General features: G+C 32.4%; 3 protein-coding genes, 1 non-coding gene and 1 pseudogene across 8 annotated transcripts; 4 read left to right on the top strand and 1 right to left on the bottom strand.

Annotated features, from left to right (window-relative positions):
* LOC109360437 lies at positions 2743-5870 on the top strand. Of its 4 annotated transcripts, none has more exons than XM_019605344.1 (5): positions 2743-2831; positions 2866-3445; positions 3479-3550; positions 4872-4977; positions 5349-5870. In XM_019605344.1, exons 2-5 carry the CDS (start codon positions 2888-2890, stop codon positions 5813-5815), a joined length of 1203 nt encoding a protein of 400 aa, XP_019460889.1. In that variant the 5' UTR covers positions 2743-2831; positions 2866-2887; the 3' UTR covers positions 5816-5870. The 4 variants fall into 4 exon arrangements, with proteins under 4 accessions (XP_019460889.1, XP_019460891.1, XP_019460890.1 ...); XM_019605346.1 differs by having other exon boundaries at positions 2866-3550; positions 5349-5368; positions 5408-5870; XM_019605345.1 differs by having other exon boundaries at positions 2866-3550; positions 5349-5372; positions 5409-5870.
* LOC109360439 (ATPase GET3-like) lies at positions 8032-15173 on the top strand. Its single transcript, XM_019605347.1, has 7 exons — positions 8032-8484; positions 9033-9151; positions 10196-10346; positions 11293-11403; positions 13608-13746; positions 13828-13943; positions 14763-15173. The coding sequence occupies exons 1-7, from the start codon at positions 8224-8226 to the stop codon at positions 14922-14924; spliced, it is 1059 nt and encodes a 352-aa protein (XP_019460892.1). The 5' UTR covers positions 8032-8223; the 3' UTR covers positions 14925-15173.
* TRNAL-AAG lies at positions 15926-16006 on the top strand. The gene has a single exon. It is a non-coding gene; the product is annotated as a tRNA-Leu (tRNA).
* LOC109360441 (ubiquitin-related modifier 1 homolog 2) lies at positions 16795-18947 on the bottom strand. 2 transcript variants are annotated; one of them, XM_019605350.1, is made up of 5 exons: positions 18829-18947; positions 17682-17757; positions 17421-17503; positions 17053-17205; positions 16795-17022 (listed from the first exon to the last, which is right to left on the bottom strand). In XM_019605350.1, the coding sequence occupies exons 1-4, from the start codon at positions 18849-18851 to the stop codon at positions 17088-17090; spliced, it is 300 nt and encodes a 99-aa protein (XP_019460895.1). In that variant the 5' UTR covers positions 18852-18947; the 3' UTR covers positions 16795-17022; positions 17053-17087. The 2 variants fall into 2 exon arrangements, with proteins under 2 accessions (XP_019460895.1, XP_019460894.1); XM_019605349.1 differs by having other exon boundaries at positions 16795-17205.
* LOC109360438 lies at positions 19065-23198 on the top strand (annotated as a pseudogene).

Genomic DNA, 25962 nt, shown 5'->3' with positions numbered 1-25962 from the left:
TGTGATCTAACAGCAGAGTATTGATCATTCAATCCTCTCAAGAAGCAGATCACATGCTCATTCTCTCTGTATTTTCTGATTGTAGGAATGAGGTTGCAGTGACATTTGATCTCACACTCACAAGGAGGAATTGGAATGTAATCATCTAATTGCTGCCATAGTCCTTTCAGCTGTGTATAGAATTGATCAATTGTTGCATTTCCTTGTTTGATATTATGCATTGCTCCAATTATTTCTGATATCTTGAATAAGTCACCTTGATAATACCTTTCCTTCAAATCATCCCAAATCTCATTTGCAGTGTCCATCCATAAAACACTTTGCACTATTGATGGTTGAATCGAATGAGTAATCCAAGACACAACAAGACTGTTGCATCTACTCCATACTGCATACATCTGATCATGTGCTTCTGGTTTAGGCAAAGATCCATCTACAAACATCATCTTGTTTTTCATCTGCAATGCCATGGTCATAGCCCTTGACCAGGGATGGTAATAAAAGAGCAGAAACTAGCACAGCACCAGGATTTTCATTTGGAGATAGGTAATAAGGACTGATAGGGTCAAGGATGGGATTGATTATCTGATTTGCCAGATCAAGAATCAATAAAGATTGAAACTGTGAAAGGTTGATGAAGAAAAAATTGAAGCAGCACGAGATTGGAGATGGAGAATAAAAGGAAATCTAAAGGAGAAGAAAGAGGGATGGTTTGGCGCAGCAGAGACACCCTAAAAGGGTGCTCTGATACCATGTGGAAAAAGCTCTCCCATGGTGAATGAAGAATGAAGAAGATGGAATACAAAGAAGAAAAGTTGTGAATCAAAAACAAAGAAGGAAATGATGAAGTGATAAAATTGAATGAGAAATTTTATTAATGATCTCAAATTGAATCAATGAGGAAGAAGAGAAGACAAAGCTATATATATAACTAACAAAAACTGAAACTTGCCAAAAGAGGAAACTAACCTAAAAACAGAATTAACAGAAATTCAAAAAACTACTAAAAAAGGAAAGTTGTTGATATGCTGCAAAATTCAGTTTTGATGGCAAATCTGGTTGGTGAGATGATTATCATCTTCAACACAGAATGTAGAGTTTTGTAGATTCTTTCAGCCATATAAGTAGTAATAGTGCTATGGTTCTAATAAATATTATCTAATTTATTGCTTCATTAGAATCTCTAAAGAAACTAGGGTAAAAAAGGAATTATCTTTTTTGATGTTCTATTATTCTATCTTATATATATAAGGCATGTCTTATTGAATTTGGCACATGGAAGTATGGAACTTTAACTCTCCCATTTCGAATTTAAGGTGTAGTTGTTGGATTTTACTCAATTAAATTATGTTACATTGAAAATTTGGTATCATGGTCAACATTGGGACTTCATTTTTTTCCATTATCTTACTAATATCACTCTTTGTTCCCGTCTCCTTTTATTATTTTTTCACAATGACATTCTCTTTTAAATTATTACACTCCTAATATCTCCATATTTTAAATTTCTGATTATTCACTAACTTAAGGTTATATTTTATAAAAAGTAGAACAAATTTATTGTTAGTAAAACATTAAAGTATGCCTCTCAGTTATAAAACGTTTCTCTAACTGATTGTATCTTTTGGGCAATGTTTGTTTAATAATCCTACTCTTAACTTCATGATCTATTATCTCAACTATTTCACTAAAAAATGGATCTTTGTTTTGGAAAATCTTCCCATTACTTGCTCCCTGTATATTATATATGCCTGCGATCAATTATTAAAAAAAACAATATCAATGAGGTTGCCAACTTTATAAAAAAAAACAATGCCAAATTTATATTAAAAAAATAGAAAATTAGCACTATTACTAATTAGATGAAATTAGAACCATAGCACTATTATATAGCTGTTACTAATTATATGGCTGAAAGAATGGACAATGAATTGCCAATTCTTGGGTGGGAATGGCAAATTTTGGGTGGGTGAAAAAACCAAAACAAAATACTATTGGGAAAAAACTCTACATTGTTGTTGTCGAGTTTAGTGAGGGGTGAAATAAAGAAAAAGAAAAGATAATCGGCAACGTAATTACTGAGTTAAGTAAAAACGCTTACCCCAATACTGCGTTTCTAAAGATATACCAAGATTATAATATTTCAGTCAAGATGTACCACTTAAAAAAATGGATATGATAGCTATATATTGGGTTGGGTTAGCCCAAAATTAATTGAGACTTTATATATCGTTAAATGGACTAACTTGTCATACCTACCCATCTTAATACTTGATACCATAGGTTAGAGGATACCATCAACACTAATAAGATATTAGTTTAGTAGTATAAAGTTTAATATATCTCTAGATAGACTAAAAGATTAAAGTTCAATTTTTATGAGTTTGGAAAAGATAATCACACCTTACAAAATGAATTAATTATTTATTACAAAAAATATGAGAGAATATCCTGATTATACGAAGAAAAAAGAGTGTAAACCATCAATATTAAAGACAAATGAAAATTATAGAATAAGATAAATATAGGTGGATATTTATATTATAATTTTAAATCTCTTAAATTATTCTTTAAAATATAATATGTATATAACATAGAAATTCAAGTGTAAGTATCAATTTTACTTTTACCTGCAATGAAATTCATCTATATTATTATAACATGGATATTGGATTAAGGAGATCTCTACCTAGAAGCTACCTCCTCCCTTCTAATTATTCTCCTTGGCTCGCTCTATTATATCCCATTCTACATTCACTCTCAGTCTCTCACCCTATTATATTCCATTCTACACTCACTCCCACTTCACACTCTTCATCGATCAACCCCATTGTTTCCTTTCATCAAGTTTTCTTTCCCTCTCCCTCTATCTCTATCCCTTTTCAACATGAATGTGGAGGTGCAACAAAGAAAGTTTAAAATGTTGAAGGACTTCCTAAGTGAGAATCCAAATTCTTGTTCCTCTAATGGGTTCAAATCACTTCCAAGAAAACCAAATCACACTAACAATAACAACAACAACAACCTCATAGAATCTATGAGGAAAAACCAAAACCCATCGTCAATTAATTACTACTCACCCTTCCAAAAACTCATAAACACTATCACCACCATTTCTTTCTTCACCGCGGTAAAAAAATCACCCTCCATCAAATTTTTACCACGTAGGTTATCATCATCATCAAGGTCAAGGAAAAGAAACCAAAGCTTTTCAAACGAAAGCTGCACCGTGAAGATCAAAGATATCATACGGTGGAAATCATTTAGAGACATTGTGGAACAACAACCTCCCCTTTCATCACCACCGTTGGATTTTCACCGTAACGTGATGGGGTCCACCACCACTACTACTACCACCACGTGCAGTTGTAGCAGTGGTTCTAGCTGGTGTGGTAGTGATTTTACCTCGGGGTACTTGTCTTCGTGGGAAGCACAAAACGACAACGTTGAAGCGGGTAAGAGTTTTTCATTTTCACCGGTTGTTGTCGGTAAGGAGTTGGTGGAACCGGCGATAGGGATGACAGAGTGCACGGCGGAGGTGGGAGCCAAGGTGAGCAATTGTTTGGTGCGTCGCATCTTAGAATAATATTGTGTGTCTCACTTCATATTTGTAATTGAAGTAGTTTGTGCAAACATTCATTAATATACTCCTTTATTTTTTACACTTATACAAAATCCCTTATTTATACATATATAAAATAAGTGTGATTTTTTAATAAAAATTGATGATAAGTATAATTAAGTTAAACAAAATAAAATATATTATGAAAAGATGTCCAAATAGTATACTAGTCAATACATTTTTATTATTTTCGATTCATTATAAAATACATCAATAATCTTAAAGAGATATTATTTGAAACATTCTTATATTATATTGTAACGAAAAAATAATGAAAATGTATTAGGTGTATAGTAAATCTGCCCAACCAGAAAGTGTACTATATTATTTGTTTGGCACAATTACTTAGACAGAAGAGTAATAAGTATGTACATTTCTCATAATTGATTTCTTTTATCTTTGACTCATTCCTAAATGGATTTAATATATATACATTGATAGTATAAGTATTTTTTATATTATAATTATATCATTTATCATTGATTTGTTAATTATCATTAATTGCCAAACAAAAATAATACAAGTCAGTCATGGATAATGTATTGATAATGTAAAGTTTTACATTGTCAATATATAAATGTTAAACTCTTAATAAATAATATTATTGATATGAATAATGTACGCAAATCCTTAATTTATATGACATCACACAATGTGTCTTCACTCAATACATCCTTTCATTAAAAATAACTATTCAAATAATTAAGTCATTTACGTAACCTTCTTCTGGAATGGTTTTTTAAATTTAATTTTATTCTCGTATCATTCACCATATTAGTTTTACTTCTATTCAAGAGTTAATTAAAAACTATAAAATGATGAATAATAGTATACAAAAATATTTACATTGCTAGTGCACAACCTATTTTCTAATTTTTTTTTGTGTGTCGGCGGCATTGTTTGATTCAGGTTACCATATTTATGGTCAACACTTAAAGAAAATATTTTCCACTTTTCTTTTACTTTATCATCATAAAATATTTTAATCATGATGTTCTTGAGTTGGTATAACACATGTAATCATATATTATTTTCCCTGAATGTTTGTATTGCTATATTGTTATAAAATTCTTCACAACCTTTTGAAAGTTTAACATACTAACCACTACTAGTAAAATTTCAATTCACTGCATTGTCTTATGTTTTTTTTTGTAATGCAAGTTAAACATGATATAATGCTAATTATTAATACAAAGTCCTTACAGGAATAACTTTTTACTGATAAAAATAAGTATGTAAATCTTAACAGGAAGATCTAACTTGCCTAGAATATGAACAACATAGTCCAGTTTCAGTTCTTCAAGTTGGAGAAGATGAATTCTCATCATTTGATCAAAACCTTGCTAATATTCAAAGTAAGTTCCTAATTCCCCTCTATAGACCATTAAATGTAATTTACATTTATGCAAGATTCAAATACATAATTTGATACCAAGAAGATATTAGTCTAGTAGTGTAAGAGCGCTAGATCCCTAAAATGACCAAAAAGTCAATGGTTCGATTCGTACGAGTGACACTTATTGGGAGAGACAATCACACCCTCCGAAAAAGATTAGATCCTTATCCAAAAGGTGAGATGCTCTTGGTAGTACCAAAACACTATATAATTTGATATAGATATTATCAATCAGGCTTTTCGTCTATATGCACAAATCTTAAAACTAAAAGATATTTTATTTCAGAACATAGCTTAATTGTACTAACAATATTTAGACTTTTTGAACAGGGAGAAAACAAAAATTCAAGCAAAAGGTTCAGAGATTCGAGTTTCTTGCAAAATTGGACGATGAAAACTCTAGCTATGATGAAAAAGTTGAAGAACAAAATTTGGTTAAGGAAAAGGCAAGGAAGCTGCTACATTATCTTAAAGTAACATACTCAATGCAAAGCTTTGAAGACTACTTTTTGGATACACTTTTGTTGGATTTTTTCATGGAAGAATTGAGTGCAAGGAGAAACGAAATTGGAAATGATGAAGAATTTGAGTGTGAGATATTGAGAAAAGCAGAGGAATGGTTAAATGGGTCATTTGCTTATGATATAGAGCATGTTAATAAGGACACTTATATCAAAGACATGGATAAGAAAATTAATTGGAGCATATTTGAGGAGGGGAAAGAAGAATTGGCTTTGGAGATTGAGAGAGCTATATTGCATAGTTTGGTTGCTGATCTTCTCAACATTAATGGTTAATGGTTTTTCTTAGTTTCTAAATTGTAGTCCTTACTATTTTAGCAGTTTATGCAATCACAACCTCAATTGCAGGGGAATTAGTTGTATTTTTCACAATTATCCATGATGAAGGTAAATGTAATATAACTGTACCCATAGTTACATCCTAGAACTGTAGTTTTTTTCTCAAAAATAAGTGCATAATGATGTAAGTGTTCTTAGCCTGCCTTCTAAAACAAAAATGCTAAGGTAGGGCAAAAGCTGCATAAACTAGTGAGATTGGGATTGGTTGTAATTAGACCTAAATCAAATGGAAGATTTTAATTAAAATTACTCTTTTATATTTCCTTCTCATTCCCCAAATAAAACTCGCTAACCAACAATATATTTAGTGGGGTAAGGTTTTACTAGATTCTAAGAACAATCAAAAGTTGAATAGTTCAATTCGTATGAGCGACATTTATTGGGAGAGATAATCACACATCCCGAAATGAATTAATTTCTTACCAAAAAGTAGAGATATCATTGATAGTACAAAAAAACTTGTTATATTATAGAAATCTTAATTTACATGATCTCATATTACCAAGACAAATTATTTAGAATGATAATTTTAATTTCGTTTTATTCACTGTCAAAGCATCCATTCACCCACCCTTAGAAACAAATATTATTTCATCCAAATAGATTAATTTCCTAAAGTATAATAATTTCATCAAATCCACATCACATGCTTTTGGTTTTGGGCTGCAATGGTTGATAGACTACAAACTGGATCTATTGGGCCTAACAAAAGCCCCGGAAGGGTGTGAAAATCCAAGGAGGGGCCTATGCCTACTACATAAGGATGACAATGAGTACCCGGACTCATAGATACCCATAAAAATACCCATGATAAATCAGATTTGAGTCTATATTTTTGAACTTGCAGATAATTAAGACCCGAAATTTTAAGACTTGTTGTTGAATGAGTCTGAGTCTGGATAATGAGATACTCAGATTCAAGGTACCTAGACCCGCAATTCATTCGTATATTTATATATAGTATTAATCCATAATGTTATATTGTTAATTCACAAATGTGATTATTAGATTGTTAAACAATGATATTACATCATTAAGTAATGCTATATTATCAATTGATATGTATAATCCAATCTTTTTATTGATTAAACAATTCTGACTAATCAATTTTATAGTCATCATCATCCTGATCTTTTGTGGCCAATTCTATTTAGAATTATGTTAGGTTCTAATTTATTAGATGATGTTGAGTTCCAATCCAGAATTCTAATTTCACTATTTTTGTTGGAACATACCTATAAATAAAGTACCTACTGTAATCATCATTTATGCAGATAAGATAAAATATATATTTATAGATAATTTATTTTTTTTCGCACGGTAAAAGTGTGATATGTGTTATTTTGTTTAGTTTTAGAAGTACTTTTTATAAAAATAGTTAAATAAAACACATGTTATAATTTTAATGACTATATGAGATAATTTATCTTCTTATACTAGAAAATATTTTATTCTCTTATTACATGTAATGATATGAAAACATGTATAATATTTATTTGTATAAATGAGTAAATCATGTATGAGCTAGGTTAAATGCAAGTAGGCTCAGAGGCAAAAGGAGAACAAAGAATCTATATACAAAATGATAAAAAACAAAATAAAATATAATCATTTGTCAATAGCATTATGACCTTTTCACATAGCCGACGTCTAGAATAAAACTTTGTTATTTTCACTAATTTTATACTATATTAGTTTTATTTTTGTTGGCCATTTTGAACTATTACCCAAATATTTTGTACAAGCTATGATATCTACTCAACATTAATTCTTATGTATCAAAAACTTATGATAATAAAGAATGTATTGGTCTAATGATATAAGATCACAATAAATCTCATAAACACTAAAAAGTTAATAATTTAATTTCTGTGTGCGACATATGTTTTAAAAAATTTATCTTTTATCTATCAAAGTAAGAGAATACTTTTAATAATAACAAATTTAATGATAACTAATTAACCTTTTTAGGTGTGCTCTCCCAACAAACTTATTAAGATAAAGGATAATAAAATATTTCTTCATACCAAAAAATAACTTATACTATGATATACTTTATTTTTTATATACTAAGATAAAACTTTAAGAAGATAATAAAAAAATCATATGTCTCACTCATACACGTAACTACAACTTTTTCCTATAAAGAGATTTACTATTCACTGGTTCTTTGTGAAATCAAGATTTTGATTTTGTTTTGTATCCTTAATAAAATCAAAAAACAAATTCGCAGGTTAATTTCATTGCTTTTCATCGAAATCCTAAGACAAACCCACAAGTGTAGTTTTGTGTCTTCTTCAGATTCATTGATTCATCAAAGCAAAGGAGAGAGAAACTGTGTAGCCATGGCAGATCAAGGAGAATTACCAGAGGGAACGTTGGAGAACATTCTAGAACAAGAGTCTCTGAAGTGGGTTTTTGTTGGAGGCAAAGGTGGTGTTGGCAAAACCACTTGTAGTTCCATTCTTTCGATTCTTCTCGCCACTGTTCGAAGCTCTGTTCTCATTATTTCCACCGACCCTGCTCATAATCTGAGCGATGCTTTTCAACAACGCTTCACAAAGACCCCCACTCTGGTCAATGGTTTCTCCAATCTATATGCCATGGTACCAAAGTTTTCATTTTTTTATGAATTTGAGCATGCCCATGTGGTCAATTTTATGGTTTTGTTTTTAGTTTTTAATTTTTTAGATTCATAATTATGTGTTTGTGATGAATTTGAGCATGGGCTTTTGTCAATTTTCAATTTTTTGGGTTCAAAGGCAATTAATTTGATGCTATGTGAAGAATATGACAACCACATAATGTAGGAACTGATGAATTTGAGCATGCCCAATTGTCCATGTTGTTTATTTTCATGCTTTTTGGTCCAGAACCGATTAGTTCGATGCTATGTGAAGAGTATGATAACCCCATTGTGTAGGAATTGATGAATTTGCGCATTTCCATGTTGTCAAAATTCCATACTCTTGTTTTTAGTTTTTAAAATTGATGCATAATTATGCCCTTTTGAAGAATTTGAGCATGCCCATTTTGTCAATTTTCATGCTTTTTCTTCCGAGACAAATTAATTTGATGCCACGTGAAGAATATGGTAACCCTATTATGTGGAATCAGTTTAACTTGTCTCATTCTATTTTGTGATCCGTTGTAGGAGGTGGATCCGACTGTTGAACACGACGAAATGACTGAAGGGATGGATAGTTTGTTCTCTGAGCTGGCTGGTGCAATTCCTGGAATCGATGAGGCCATGAGTTTTGCGGAGATGTTGAAGTAAGGATATTGTGACTTGAAATCTTGTTGAATATGTCTTTTCACCTAACTTTTAAAGTGCTTTTTGAGGCATGTAATGCTTGTGTCAGTATAAACTTATTTCGTCTAGGTATTTTGGATAGGAGAGCCCTTCAAAATCCAAAGACAAAATAATAGAATATTAGTGACCCAAGTTTTTGGAAGTTGCAGTGATTTAAGTAAAAGAGGTTGATGGTGATTATATGCAATCATTAAGAAAGTGCTTTTTAGGGGAATTTTGAAAAATCCTTGTGAAAAAAAATTGTATGGAAACTTGATTCCTGAAAACAGATACCCAGGCCAAAAGATTACCATATTTTGTTTGCCAACTTTTTGTGTCTAAACCACATAATTCATGTTTACATTTCATGCAAGTATCCCATGCTTATGATACGTGCTCCACTAGCCTATGTGACCACTATGAAGGCCAGATACTCTAAAAATTAAAAGTATCGGTGCTGCACCAGTATCCGATACCAATAAGTGTTCAGTATTTTCAAATACACACCCAAGAATAGGGTAATTATATAAATCCCCATCATAGGTTTCTGAGAAACCCTTCTAAGTTCTGCTTAGCAAGAAATAAAACGAGTATTCTGTAGACATATGGTTGCTATTCCAATCACATGTACTATACCTTCATACTTGATGATAGCATTACAGGGTTCAATGCAAACATGTAACTTCAAAGGTGTATATTGATCCCATAAAAACAAAGATGATTTTTTTTGCTTTACATACAGTTTATAAGTAATGGTTATGTTACAGAATCAGTCTGCAGTGATCTAAAGTTGGTCATTATTTGCATTGACCCTGAGCTTTGTGGGCTTTGTTATTCATTTAAGTATTTGATTAAAGAAATTTTCAGAACTCTTGAATTTGGGTACATGTTTGATTAATCTAGGCATCTGTAAACCAAGTCTGTGGTGCTTCCATTCATGGATTTTGATAGAAATGATACTTTTCGACTTAGTTTTTTCTTCTTTTCCTTGTTCTTCGTGTTTTGATGTGTAATAACTTATGCAGATTGGTGCAGACAATGGATTATTCTGTTATAGTATTTGATACTGCTCCCACTGGTCATACACTCAGACTATTGCAATTCCCATCAGTTTTAGAAAAGGGTCTTGCAAAAATCATGTCTTTGAAAAGTAAATTTGGTGGTTTATTTAATCAGGTATGAACTTAAGATTGCTTTTTTCCTGCATCCCATGATATTTTCTTTACTAGTTTGAACTTTGAAGTTGACTAGGTTGAGTTTCAGTATGTACTATTTAGACCATATTTAATTTTTATTTTTAACATATTATATTCCCTCGTAGAGGATATAAAATCATTATTGTAGTGCATTTTTTATAAAGATGTTGAAGACTACTTTAATATATCAAGGTCTTGGTTTTCCATCATTATTTTATTTTTTTAATTTTAAGTAGGAAGTTCTCTTGCCAGTTGATCCAAGTATCAAAAGAAATACTCTTTTAATTTGGAGATCCTAATGTTTTAGTCTAAATGTCCCATCATAACTTTCCACCCCCTCATGTAATTCTTTCCCACCTGCGTATTAATACCATAGAAAAAAAGGTACTGTGTTATTGTCCCTTAAGTGTAGTGATCCCACTCTATTTAACCATATTGTCTTTCTGTGGTGCTTTTCAAGATGAAATATGTGCTTTTCAAGATGAAAAATGGTGTTGTCAAAAACTACTAAGAAATCTTGGTATCATAGTGGCATTCTCCTTTCTCCTTATTCAATTAAATGAGCACCATTTGATGCCTGGTATACTAGTTCCTATATTATTATCATCTCTAATCACAAGACCCCACTATGTGGGAGCCTCGTGCTCTAGGCCACCACCATTACTAGCATCTCTGATCAAGTTCAATGTTGGAAAATGGAAATAGGCTATCTTCTTCTTGTAGCTATTGTTGCATGTGTTTGCATTTAATAGTTCAACTCCAAACACATTCTGTGTGAAAAATAAAAAGTTCGGGTCCTTATGGATATATTCATTTACATTATTATCTTGAGAGTTGGGACAAGCATTTTTTATGATCAGTGAGAGCATATTAGTTTGCTTCACCATTATGGTGTAAATGGAAACTTTTTTGAACTTCTGTTGCAGATGACTCGCATGTTTGGCATGGGCGACGATTTTGGTGATGATGCAATTGTTGGGAGGCTTGAAGGCATGAAGGAAGTGATCGAGCAAGTTAATAAGCAATTTAAGGATCCGGTGAGAATAACATTTAATTTCTTGTTTATCCTTCATTAAATTGTGGATTTTATATTCTTGCACATTATTGAACAATTATTCCTTTTTAGTAAACTGCAGTTTGGTATGTTAATGGAAGAAAAATAATTTGACCTTGTAATTGTTAGAAACTGTGGAAGTTAGGATTTAATTGTTGGAGAAAGATTAAATTGACATGTTGACAGCCGCACATCAAATTCTTGTTGTGACATAAAACCTGAATGGCACTAGTTATACTAAAACTGCTATTTTCAATTGAAAGAATGCTTGAACTTGATTTTGGATTCTGTCCCTAAGTACAAACAAATCAATTGTTAGTTTCCTTTACTTTGAACAATGGCTAAGAGATGAAAATTTTGCCACACAACAATAAGAACCATGATGCTTTATAACACTGAGTCTGGATATTGGGTGGTAAAGAGCCAACAAGAGCATAAGCTCAGTGTTGCATAGGTGAGCATGTCGCACTAGATGTGTGGATGTACATGGCAAGATAAGATTGGGAACGTATGTCTTAAGGAAGTAAGGGTAGCATCAATTGTAGTTCGAATCATATGAATCATACAATTTGTTCCACGATAAGATGCAGTTTCAGGGGTAAACAATGGATTTCACACGCCAAATCATTTCTGTTACAGAATTGTCGCCTGATTCGTGTGAATAATCGGTGGAATCGCATATCGTCCTATTCCTTTTGGCGCGGGTTGCTCACTGTGCAAACCGAGTCATGCACGACCCAGTTTCTGAAACCCTAACATTCACTCTCTCTTTTTTAAGAAAAATGCTACATATTGAGCTGTTTTACCCAAACTATTTGGCTCAAAAAAGAAACTTAACCCCTCAATGTAAACGTGAACAGTAAGGCCAAACCTAATTTTACAATGGCTTTAACCTGTAAATGTGAGTATTGGCTGAATAAAATTGAAAATGTGGAACAGTACCATTCTCTACCTTCCCTTCTACATCATTTTCATTTCCTCTTTGCCTTTCCCATTACTTCTCTAAAATGGTAAAAAAAAAAAAAAGAGTTGATATAACGTTGTCTCATGTGAGAGTATCCCACCAAATAGTCTTTTTTTTGAAATGTAGACATTGTTCACATACTTGTGGTGAGGTTGCAAGGATGAACCATCACCTTGGGAATTACAATGAATGATGAGGATGATCACTAGATCATAGTTTTTGGAAGATAATTTGGAATTTAGGATGTTATTTTGCTATCACTTGTGGTGTCATTGTTTTTCTGCTATTATGAATTTATGACTTGTGATTATGATATGTATGACCGTTATGACTTGAACCCGTGTTATTTCATCTGATGTTTTTGTTGATATGAGTGTTATGACTTATGTTATGAATTATTTTAGTATGTTTTATTGTTGATCATGAATCTTACGGTTCATGATACCATTCATGATTTGGAAAATAGGCCTAACAATTCACTATACTAACAATCATGGTAGCACTTATTGATGAAAATATAGTAGAATCTCGCTTGAGGTGGTTTGGCCATGCAAGGAGAAGACCGTTAATATGATAAAGGATAACCTGGTAGTTAGTGGTAGAGGTAACCCAAGAAAGACCGTAGGGGAAACCATTAAAATGGACGTGGACCTAAATGAATTTTTTGATGATATGAGTTTTAAAAGAATATAATGCTGTAATTTAATCGAATAGCCAACCCATCTACGGTGTAGATTTTGGTTGTTGTTGACAATGATGACCATGTCTAAGAGTGAGATCCCTTCATTGCATAAAAGTTACATCTCCCTATAATTTTGATAAAAGAATGGACTGGCCCTCCTTCTGTTATTCTTATATGTAATGTACTCCTTCGGTTATTCTTATATGTAATGTACTCCTTCGGTTATTCTTTTATCTTCATGAACCCACACTTCATTTGTTTCGAATTTCCATATTTATGCTTAAGACGTATGTTGTCAGATTTTTTAACCTTAAAATGAAGTTTGGATATTGACATAATGTAGGTAGTGATTTGTTGTACTGTCATAGTTCCATTCATTTCACACTATAATAATCTGATCCTCTGAGGTGTATTAACTACATCCTTGTATTATGCCTGTTTATTTATGTGCATGGTTTTATAGTTCAACTGTATTAGTTACCCAAGCCCAGGTACCAGTCTCCTTAAAATAACTAAATTGTTATAATTTCTTTAATCACAGGACATGACAACTTTTGTCTGTGTTTGCATTCCGGAATTCCTTTCACTTTATGAAACTGAGAGATTGGTTCAGGAACTTACGAAGTTTGAGATAGATACACACAATATCATCATTAATCAAGTACTCTTCGATGATGAAGGTAGTGTGCTTACCTTATCGTTGATATCTTTATATTATTTCGTTTTCTGATCTTGTAAATACTGTCCGTTTATCCTTGTAGATGTTGAATCCAAGTTACTTAAAGCAAGAATGAAAATGCAACAGAAGTATCTGGATCAGTTTTACATGTTGTATGATGACTTTCACATTACCAAGCTGCCATTGCTCCCAGAAGAGGTTAGTTGTTGTGTTCTTGAAAATGGTACACAGCAGAACCATACATATGTATTACATACATGCAACAACAATAACAACTAGTAAAGCCTTCTCTTAGTAAGTGTGGTTGGTTATATGGATAAAACAATGTCACTGTACAACAACATCTAAGCCTTTGTCCCAATAGGTGGAGCCGGCAAGGCGGCAACATGGATTGAATGATGCCATAATGCTCTATGAAATGGTGCCACTATGTTCTATCAAAAACCAAATCCTATAATAGGCTATTTAGGACCTTAGGGCACTTTTGAGTAAACAGTTTAATTAAGCACTTATTCAAAATATTTTTTGAAATAAGCTAAAAAAGATCTTACAGGAATGTCATAACCTATTTTTATGAGTTTATTTCATAAGCTGATCTCATAAGCTCAAATAAGTTCTCTATAAGCTCTTTTAAAAACACCCCGAAGTTTTCTCAATGGTTTCACCTATAATTTTTAGCATTGCCCTCCCTCTAATAATGGGGCCATTCTCCATCATAGGCTTCTATTGATCTTCACATGTTCAAACCATTTTAGGCACTAATCCACATAGGCGCACTCCTACTTTCCCGCCAATATATTCATTTTCGCTCTTGCACTTTCTTGTATACCCACATATCATGATCCAACTACACACTTAATTACAAAATTTCATGTTTGATGAACTGGAGATCGTAAAATAACCTTTATGATTATTTGCGAAAAACATCGAAACCTTGTAAATGGTTGAATTTCTTTCATAAGTTATTATTCCTTGTTTGTTTGTATCAGCCTTTAATTAGCCAATGTAAATTGATAGGTAACTGGTGTTGATGCACTGAAAGCATTCTCAAGACATTTTAAAACACCATATCAACCCTTGTGTAGTAGTGACAAAGTAGAAAGGTTAGAGCATAGAGTATCAGCATTAAAGGACCAGTTAAAAGAGGCTGAAGAAGAATTGAAGAGAGTCAAGGCTTGATTATTTCCATTCATGAATAATGTCACATTCTTTTTAAGGCTTATTACTTTATAAAGCATCCTCTTCTGTTTTAGGCTCTGCTAAGATCAGTAAATTCTATATTTTGTTTCCTTTTCTAATTAATGTTACAATGAACATTCTCATGTAGGGAAAGAAAATGCTGAGGTTAGTTTAATTTGTTTCATGAATATTCTTGTATCGTTCGGATTATGAGTCGGATAATTTCTTATCGATGTTTTGTCGTTGTTTTATTTTCAAATTTCCAAGTAGATATGCTAAGATTTTTTCATCTTGAACAAACTCTAGTTATTGGCACTGCTGAGATTGGTACACAGTTTATGACCAATGCCCTTGATTCCTAAGCCAAGTGAGGCTTTTATGAAGGAGGTATGGCCTTGCACATGCTTAAAATCCTAATGGAGGAGCATGTTGGTACCAATGTTAAGGAATTGAAGATACAAAAAATTGTGTTTGAAAGTGACATAATTGCATTCAAAATTCTAAAGCTGATTTTTCAATAAAATATTTTAAAGGGCACTCGTTAGAAGCATTCATTTCGAACTATAGTTCACTATTGCTCACTATTCTGCACAAAAGTTGACACCTATATTCAAATTCATAGTCAACAACTACTTGTTTAAATAATTTTTCATAACGTGGATAGGAAAATGTTGGTTTTCCATATAAATTTTATACACAATTTCAGGAAGTGATTGTGCGTCATTGATAGTTGATGAATAAAAAAAATGAACTATATTTATAAAAGTTTATGCGAGTTATATGTGACTTTTTTTTTGTCTGGTTGAGTTATACTGAACTAAAGAGTTATACGAGAAGGGTGAGTATTAGTGAATGAGTTATACTGAATTTATATGAGATACTTTTTGTTAATTAACACCACCCTTTTAGATATAGGTATAGATTAAGAAAGCAAGAGCATGTTTTTAAATATCATGATAGTTAATTTAATAGTTTTATTATCACCAAACTTCAGCAACAAAGTTGGGATGGCCGAGTTGGTCTAAGGCGCCAGATTAAGGTTCTGGTCCGAAAGGGCGTGGGTTCAAATCCCACTCTCAACATTCTGTTTTTTAATTTCATTCGATTTTTTTATGAACTGGGCTTTCGTTTATTTAATTGCAAATGAAGTTGGGTAACCATTTAACTATTATTTTAAAGCAAACAAAAGTATTTGCTTTGAAATAGAATTTGCAATTTCTTTCATTGCAGAACAACCAAATTCTACATGCTATATCATTACAATTTTTTTGCAGTGGAATATTTCTTGTAAAAGGTATAATGCTTTAATTGCGATAAAAGGGTGCACGCACCAAAGAAACAAAAATATAAATAATGATTGATGGAGATAAGTACTCTACAATGCATTTTGAATATTTGATTACTAAAAATTCATGGAGGCAATGTCAAAAGCTTGTTTTGTTTATTTCTGGCAGACCGCTTATTTGTAATAACTTTGATAAGCTAATGGAAATAACTTCAAATTTTAAAGGGAAGTCGTAAAAAGTGTGCAACTTCATGTCTCACTATTAATCAGAAAAATACTGAATTATTAAATTTCTAACTTCAATATATTTTTTCAACCAATCATAAGTGAGTAACATATGAAGTGATATACTTTTTGAGACAGAAAATATGATTCCTGAGCAAGGAACTCAGAGTATATGGTTGTCCCTCTCACTGGAATCAAATTTTTGTTATCCCTATAAACTCTTTAAAACGCCCCTTGAGTATGAAAGCAAAGCTATCTTAATACTTGTATATGCATACACACATTTGAGGGGTTTAATCAACCAAAACTTTAGACCCATCAATTCAAAATGAAGTAGACTTGATCAGGGTCTTGTACTAGTAAAAAAGAGCATAAATAAAAATCCATCATCATCCATGTTCTCTGGGAACAAACAACAAATTTTAGTTTGTTAATGTCATACAAGTTCAACATCCTTGCCAAAAGACCATAAAGTAACACTGAAGTTTAATTTCAGTGGAAGTACAAACTTGTTCATTGCATATATAGCATACTAGGCCATGTAAGCTGATTCTCACATTTGACAGAAAATTCGACTCATCGCGATTCACTAATGACTTCAACAACTGTTTATAAAGCGATTATAATTAATCATGTAGATTATCACCTACATTCTAACCTCCATGCAAGGTTGATATAAAAACCACAACATCTTTATCTTCCAGTGTTGTACTCAGCTGACCACTTAGCTCCCAATCACAATCGTTCACAAGGACAAGAACTCCGGGTCTCCTGTGAGACAAACCGTACGAAACCAAATTATCAACATAATTCAGCAAACATGTAATGATAATACTAAAACACATTATATGCAGATAGCACTTCCACTCTAGTTGTAACTAATCTTAAATTGATCAGCTTAACTGCTAAAGCATAAACTCCTTTACACAATTACAGATAGTCAATATCAATGCATAGTTCAGATGTATTGGTATGATCAAACTTACACAGTATCTCCTTTCATGAACATTTCAGGCCTCTCCTTAATCAAGTTGGTGCGCACCCAAGAAAGCAAATCTTTCATAATTAACTGCGAAACATGAAGGGAGTTTTATAAGAATGTCAAGCATAAAAGATCGTTCTATATACAGCGCAGCTGCCGAGGATTGAAGCCAGGAGCTCATGCTTAATGCCCCTCAACTTTACCACCAGTGCTGACTCTTGTGGACAGTTCCATATATTGAATAAATTATGAAGTCATATGCTACCTTGTCTTCTCCATTTTGTTGTTCAACATTTACATTATGAATCTTCTTAGAGTCACAAAGAAGCTCCAATCCCCCACTGTATAGAAACATGAATATTTCAGCCATTTTAACAAAGCAGACAAAAAACCAAAGGCTCTAATCTCAGGTATATAAGATAACAAGATAGGAACACAACAACAGATAATATGAACATTATTAAGTAGGGACAAAGATGCTGAATACCCACCTAAAAAGAACAGATAAATATAAAAACCTGTTTCTGAAATGACCTTCAATACCTATTTAATTAGAATTATGCCTTTATTTGCTTTGGAGCATTGTAGGATTTTTTTTGCTTAGGCTATTCTATGCTAGCAGTTCACAAATAATGTCTTACATTGAAATTTGGTTACCTTTTCTCCTTAACTCTAATACTTAATATTACTGGGTGAAGAAGGCCAATTATTAAGGAGAACAAAAAATGTCTTGCAAATAAATTCCAAAGATGAGTAGAATTATTTACCCCCTGCTAACTTGAATTTCTTTCTTTTAAAATAAGTAAATAAATTGTTTCCACAACTCTATGAACTGGAAACTGGAAAACTGAATGAGCAGATATCAATCTGGATTCTGGAATCACTATAGCTTTAATTTGAAAGGTTTATAGAGTTTTCAAAATAAAAATTTCTTATTCTTGTAAATGTAAAATATTTCCAAACAAACACTGAATGACAACTTCTATTAAGCTCCTTAATCCTTTTTCACTGCAAATACAAATTTTCTATTTTTTTGTTCTATTGTGAATTTTTCAGTTGTTACTGTGATCAATGAACAGAAAAATATTCTACAAAGTTCTATTTGTCATTTTGACCATAATAAAAAATTTCCAAACAAAACCTCTCTGGAAATTAACTAGTCATGCATGACAGCGTGAACAATTCTGAAAGGAACCAGATAATATGAGACCAAGTAGTACATATGATGAATAAAATAAACATCTATATCAGATGCTTAAACTTCACTAATTGTTATTTTCAGATTGAAATTAAACAACATAAAAAACCAAAACATCATTCCAATAATTTTGTTGTTGTTAAAAACCAAAAAAACTGAATACTAAGAAAAGCAAAACAAACGAAGAAACATTACATATATAACATAAACTTACCCGAACTCAAGTGTTAGCTTCATATTTAATAATGTTTTGCTCTGAAACCCCAAAACCCTTGTTAGAGAGAAGAAGAAAGCTTCAAACTTTCAAAGCTCTATTTGTATTCTACGCAATGTGATTAGCATATATACTGCACACTCTTAACCACACGATGAAAATCTAGGTTTTAATCTGAACCGTGCATGACCTAGAACAGTGTTAGAATCAACGGTCAAGATCAGATCTTCAATTCATTCATCAAAAAGTGACACCTAAATGCCTAATCATCTTTCTCTCTCTTCTTTGAGTCCTTGTTTCTGTGAATGAAACCCAACCCAAATTCAATTCACGAAAATTGAGCCGAAAGTTTGCATCTTTGACCAACTGGGTTGGTCCCAACACCTTCAAATTTTGGGTAGGACGAGGTTTGAGTTGGCTTTGCATAATTTGTGGAGATACTGAAGCTATGGAAGCTTACAAGAGATGGGTGAGGCAGAACAAGGACTATCTACACTCCTTGGAGTCTTTGGCCAATGTAAGTTTATGTTTTGGATTGATGAATTGAAATAGTTTGAAAAATATAATTTTTCTATTGATACAATTTTATCTGCCAATTTAAGAGTTGTGAGTAAAGTCATGTTTTGTGTTGTTAATTGTTACTAGTTGCAATATCTACAACTGCACATATATACAATCTATGTTGCATACTTGCATGGGTACTTCAACAAAGGTGTAGTAAGTAACATGTGCCGGTACTTTTGGATACTCATAAGTTCTTGTTTGCTGTGAATTGCTTCAAAACTATGTCGTTTTGGGCTGGAAGCTTCAAAAAGTTTCAAATTTTTTCTTCTTAACCACATCATAATACTGAGTCTCAGTCGCATAATTAATCCTTAGACTCTTGCATACTCTTCTAGTGCTAACTTTAATCATTTTTACCTAATTATATTGACTTACATGTACCTTAGATTTTTCAAAAATATCGTATCTCGTACCATATCTGTTCTGGTACCGTAGCTGTATTCATGCAAAATAGAATACAATAAATATGTGGGAAATGGCGATTTTGATGTGAATTTTGTTGTTTATAATTTGGCTATTGTTGCATTTAGGTATATATTTGGGTACTATATATTTATTGATGGGTGGAATGTGATGAAATTGAATAGAACAACTTTACCATACAATTATTACTTGGATTTTTATGATGGAATGGAGTTAAATATAAGTTGGTTCCATCTCATATTTAGCAGAGGGAGTAATAGACGAATTAGATGGAATGTAGTGGAGTTGATTCCATCAATCCATACGTAGCCTATCTTGTGATGCACCACTAATAATTTTTTTTGGTGTAACTGCTATTCTTTGCTGTTCAAGTCGTCGTGTTGGGACAATGTTATACATGGGGCATTTGTACATAACTTGTTATCTTACTAGGGAATTGAAAATGTGGACATGGGTTGACATGGATTTTTCCAGAGCGGTTTTCGGAATCAGATATTGGACCAGAAGCAGGTTTTGTGAAATTTTGGTAACCTTTGACTACTACTTTTGAGTTTTAGTTATGGAAGACTTTCTCTCACTTGAACAAAATGGCAAGGTCAATAATGTGACTGCACTAGCAAAAGTTACACCTTCTAGTTCTATTTCCAATGATTTGTTCGTCTTGATCTTGAAAATGTTAGCTAGAAAATAGAAATAAGTTTACTTGGCAGAGCCTTGTGCCTTCTTAGATTCCATGTGTTGCAAATTTCTAATGTCACACACATTACATTCTTCTAGTTACTTACATTTCCTATAAACTTGTGCAAATTCTTATTGTCTTTTCTTTTTTAATCAACTTCCCTCCTATTATGCCTATGATATTGACATTTCTAGCTTACTTATCAGATCAACAATTTTGTGCAGTGACTACAATTTTGGGAATTATCACAGCTGTCAATGAGCATATAATTGATACAGCTCCTACCCGAAATAATACAGGCTCTACTGAGAAATATTCGTTTCCTTATCCATTATGCTTATCTGCATTGAAGGATTTGGAAATGTTAGTTGAAGTTGTGTTACAACATTACTATGGCAATGATAAGAAATGGAATTTCCTTGCTATTACTGAAGGAATCAAGTAAGGATTATAATATAATTTAGCATATGTCCCTTCCTTTTTTATCCCCTGCCTGACATTATACTTATATCTTTAGCCATCGATCCAATTTTATGATTATCTTCAGTCGCTCTAACTCAGGGTTCTGGTTCGACTATCATTGTTTTGGAAGAGTGGATAAAAGATGCTGCTTCATGGAGGGGAGACATATAATGATGAGACACATTCAGATAGTTTCACTTCACAACATCAAACAATCTTAAAGCCTGATTATATGAGAAACAATCATGGTCCAAACCCATGGAATCTGGAAGGAAGAGTACTATCTGCTTTAAGTAGTTTCGGAGAAAAAGCCAGGACGGTGTCAGATCCAATGTGGTTACGTGGGGTTCATCATAAACAAGCAACTCTGGATCATACAGGTAATCGGTTTTGAAGATTTTTTAGCTGTAGACAGTAAACTAATTGATTATAATGCTTGTGAAAGTCAACTAGTTCTTGTTGCCCACTGCATTTTTGCAGTTTCAAGGGTAGAGAGACCAACACTTTCTAACATATTGTCCAAAAGAGGTCTTCACGGGGTTCTGTTTCTTATTGCCGATGTTCTGTTTATTAGTAGACCACTTATTTATGTTCTATTTATTCGAAAATTTGGTGTTCGGTCATGGACCCCTTGGTCCCATTCACTGGCTATTGACTGCATAGCAAACAGTATTCTTTCACTTGTTACGACATCAGTAGATCGTAGGAGTGAGCAAAAGTTTCATCTTTCTGCCCAAGAAAAGGATGAGGTTTGAGTTTCTTTAGACTTAGAGCCATACCATATGAACATAAGTGGACCCTTCTACACTGAACTTTTGCTATTAAAACTGCATTTTGTACTATCTTATTTGCTAGTAACATTCATCCCATTAAAGAGTTGCTTCTGAAATAGTTTTGCTTCAGGTTAAACGATGAAAGCTGTTATTTGTACTTTACCTAATGACAGATCCATTTTTCAGCAAGTATACTAGGTAACAATGGTTATACATTTTTATTTCTTTCTTTTTTATTCTTGCATTCCCTTTTTTCTTCTAAAAATTATCAGTGTGATTCTTCTTAGTAGGAGAAAACAATGATCCTAAAAGTTCCCTGTCTAATTTTTTAGGCAAAGACTCGAAAGCACAGAGAAAGTTCTGGAACCTTTACCTATCATAGAATTTCTTGCAGGTGTGATTAATACTTTTGCATCTCTCCTGTTGTCCTATTTCTACCTTTGTATCTTGCCATCATCTCATTTTGGTAGACTAATTTATGTTCATTTTGCAGCAAAAATCGTCGAGCTTATAATTGGAGCGCAAACTCGATACACTTACATGTCAGCATCGTAAATAAAATCCAGAAGAAACACTTCACAGCCCTCCCAGATTGTGGGAAAACATCCTACTGTGCTCACATTATCTTCTGTTCCAAAATTTTCAACTGATGAGGGGATATGAAGTATGCTACTACTTTGATTGAAAAGTATGAAACATGGCAAGCTTGAACATTTGTTTTGCACAATGATGGAAGATTAAGGCAGTATGCGAATTTAAAACCAGACGTGAAACTTTGAGGAATAATTCAGTGATTGCAAGGATGGCTCTAATTGCAACAAATGGCTAAAAAATTGGGATATTTTGTTACTGAATTAAATTAGTATGTTCATCGGTGTTAAAATACTGTGACATCCTCTTCTGTTGACATTTTTGCTTTAATTTTAATAATAACAAAAGATACTGATTTGTCAAAAATATTATTAGATGCCGGTGTAAAAATACTTCTACATTTTTTAGTGCATATAAATTAAACACTTAATTGTTTTATTCTAATTCAACTCCCAAACAAATAAGGTTGGTGAGATTACTATGAACACTTGTGGTTATGAGCATTAGTAGGCAAGTTTTTTATGTGATTCTTCAGCTCAGGAAGCTTTATTCTGATTGGAGTTTTTAGACAAACCAGTTTACCTTAGACCGGTTATCTGGTGTGGCATGCCTTTTAACATTCCAATCCGGTTGAACCTTGAATTTGATCAAGACACCTGGTTAGGACAGGCACAACTTTCGCTTCAAGGTTCAACCGGACTAGTCGGACCACCGGTCCGGTTGTACAACAAAAGCAAACTATTATTCTACACCCTTGTACGTATTGCAGTTGTTCTGTAGTGATGTAGCCATTTATTATTTTCGGGTGTCATTGTCCTTTTCATGGTTGAACTAAAATGTCTATGTTTGTTAAGGTACTATGAAATTATTCACAAGCATATTCGTCTTATATATCGTGGGATATTATTTTTCCTGTCCCAACTGAGTTATTGTTAATTTGTGAGGCGGCCTAAAATCATTAAAGAAAACAAAAGAGGATTTTATTTGTTAAAATTGAATTATGAAAATTCGCAAATAGTTTGAATTTAGTATGTAACATTTAAAAATTAGAACATTTTATTGCACAGGGTTTTTGTTTTAAATTTGTTAAAATTTTAATTTATGAAAAGAAAAATCAATAGAAACTATTTTAGAGTTTGGTATGTATTTATGCAATTTAACCTCTTAAAGTGTAGAGATGCACTTTAGAAAAGACCATGGGCATTAACCCAAACATCATGCATAAATGCATCCATCTTATGGTGGGGAGTGGGTAAGGTCAAAAGGTCAAGTTCTAATATCTATTGTTTCATCCTGGTAGAACCAAGACATGTTATGATCAGCTAAATTTGTGCAGGTCACGACCAAAGGCTATGCAGGAAAGATTATACTTATATAGTTGTTGATCATGTTCGAATAGTCGTCCTAGCCAAACAAAGGACGAAGTGATGGAATAAGGTGTAGTTAGCAATATAGAGGACCACAAACCACTGCTACATGATTGTCATGTCGTCTGAATAGGACTGTTATGCCGCCTGAACAATACAAACCTTTGCTATAGAGCTGAACACATCATCTATACCATATACCATCCTCTGTCGTCCGGCAAGAACATACGTAATATACAGTTATGACAGCTAGGACATACTACAAAATGATCCACCATGAATAAAGCACTGTATCAGCTAGAGTACGGGCATGTCAGAACCGCTTCACATAGTATGACAGTCTGTCATGCCAACAACATCTACAAAAGAATATTAATATTTCATGTTCATTTCCTCTATAAATAGAAGAGATCTTCATAAGGAAGTTAATATATAATACTTTCTTATACTTTTGCATCTTATTATCTCAACACACATCTTCATATACTAACTCAAGACACTTCTATACCACACTGAGACAACATCTTGCCAGGATTCTAGAGTTCCCAGCCTAACATCTTTTATACAAAAAAAAAACAAGTTGCTAGTTGTGTCACATAAAAATATAATTTGTAGCATAGATATTCTACCTATGTCAACAAAATAAATACCCTTCAGATGAGTCTTACGTGTAATTAAAATGGACAAAACACACCCATATATTAAGGTATACTGAAAACATATTATCCATCGTTAATTTATATTACTTTTATTTGAGAATTAGTAATAGTTAACAAATAAATGATATACTGATAATGTAAAAAATACTTATACTATAAATATATATGTATATATATTAAATCCTATATATCAATGAAATTATTTTATTAATTTCTCAATAATGGGGAAATGGGTACATATATCAATTAAATTATTTTGTAAGATACATACTATTAAGTGTAAGCATTTAAATACAATTTTATTTATTAATCATCACCACTACAACATTTTTAGCTTGCCCTGAAATTTGAGTTTATATGTACTTTTATATATATATATATATATATATAGTTATTACAGGAATTACATTCTCCAATAATAAAGAGATAAATAATTATTTATTTTTATATTTTTTATAATATAAATGTAATTTTATAACAAATAAAAAACGTTATTAGTTGTAGAGGAAGTAGAAGAGTTGAATTAATATCATTCATTTGAGAACAAAACACGTACTTAAATGTGGGAATGACGTGAAAGTGTGACCCATTCATTTCTCACCAATCACCATTCTCCAACAAGCATTGCGAATCAAGCTTAAGAGGGGGCCCTCCCAAAGAGAAATTAGCAGCCTCATTCTGATCCAATGGAATAGTTATCCCCACCATTCATAATGAATAAAATAAATATCCCCATTCTAATATAAAAAAATGAAACAATTACGTCATTAGCTAGTAGGCAAAAGTTGGTATCACAATAAATATTAAACAAATTTTTTCAGAAGAAAAGAAAAAAGAGAAAACTTTGTGGGAGGAGGAAGAGTGGGGTACCCTCACATTAAGGTGCGTGAAAAAGGACCCGGGCCATCAACAAAGGTCACCCCCCATCTAGAAGTTAGTAGAAGAGAAGTAAAAAGTAACAAGTAATTGAGACAATGCTCCAGGTCAATACTATGGTCTCCTCCAATCATATGTATAATTTAAAATTTGTTAGATTATTCTTCTTATAATAATTTAATTTTCAGATGAAACTTTAATTTTATATTAAAGTTAGAACTAAATTTCTTTTCATTTGTTATAGACTAAAATGATATCTTTTATAAATAATATCCTTTAATCTTATGTATATAAAGTATGTTGGAAAATAAGTCTCATATCATTTGTCTGATAATAATTATTGAGTTACTTTTCTCTAATTGATAATTAATTTTGGGATGCGACATTAATGATATTTATCAATGGTACTAATTTTTTTTTCTTTCAAAATCCCATTTATTTGACTAAGATATTTTGAGATTTTTAAAATTTATTGGAGTAAAATTGATAAAGATAAGCTAGAAAAGTAGCTCTAGTTCCCATTTAGCCATTGGAGGGACCCAAGCCCAACACAAGTGCAATAGAAATACAATATGATGATGTGTGGGTCCCACACTTCATTGAACATGGTCCACCACTATTTTGCACATTGTGGTCCAAGGCAAGAGGGAGTGAGCCATTCAACCATGGGAAAGTCATGGCCCCCATGGTGGTGGACCCCACATGATGGAAGGTTGATGTAAAAAGAACCGTTGGATTGA

This window comes from Lupinus angustifolius, chromosome LG11, assembly GCF_001865875.1.
Source record: "Lupinus angustifolius cultivar Tanjil chromosome LG11, LupAngTanjil_v1.0, whole genome shotgun sequence".
NCBI classification, from domain to species: Eukaryota; Viridiplantae; Streptophyta; class Magnoliopsida; order Fabales; family Fabaceae; genus Lupinus; species Lupinus angustifolius.
This window is presented reverse-complemented; position numbering and strand designations above follow the sequence as displayed.

Bases quoted from the DNA above. Each gene is read 5' to 3' on its own strand.
- LOC109360437 (XM_019605343.1), top strand. From the start codon at position 2,888: ATGAATGTGGAGGTGCAACAAAGAAAGTTTAAAATGTTGAAGGACTTC. The intron at 3,551-4,871 runs GTGAGCAATTGT...AAATCTTAACAG, and splicing joins CGGCGGAGGTGGGAGCCAAG to GAAGATCTAACTTGCCTAGA. The intron at 4,978-5,348 runs GTAAGTTCCTAA...CTTTTTGAACAG, and splicing joins AAACCTTGCTAATATTCAAA to GGAGAAAACAAAAATTCAAG.
- LOC109360439 (XM_019605347.1), top strand. From the start codon at position 8,224: ATGGCAGATCAAGGAGAATTACCAGAGGGAACGTTGGAGAACATTCTA. The intron at 10,347-11,292 runs GTATGAACTTAA...CTTCTGTTGCAG, and splicing joins TTGGTGGTTTATTTAATCAG to ATGACTCGCATGTTTGGCAT. The intron at 13,747-13,827 runs GTAGTGTGCTTA...TTATCCTTGTAG, and splicing joins AGTACTCTTCGATGATGAAG to ATGTTGAATCCAAGTTACTT.
- LOC109360441 (XM_019605349.1), bottom strand. From the start codon at position 18,851: ATGAAGCTAACACTTGAGTTCGG. The intron at 17,758-18,828 runs GTAAGTTTATGT...GTTTCTATACAG, and splicing joins AAGCTAACACTTGAGTTCGG to TGGGGGATTGGAGCTTCTTT. The intron at 17,504-17,681 runs GTAGCATATGAC...CATGTTTCGCAG, and splicing joins AACAAAATGGAGAAGACAAG to TTAATTATGAAAGATTTGCT.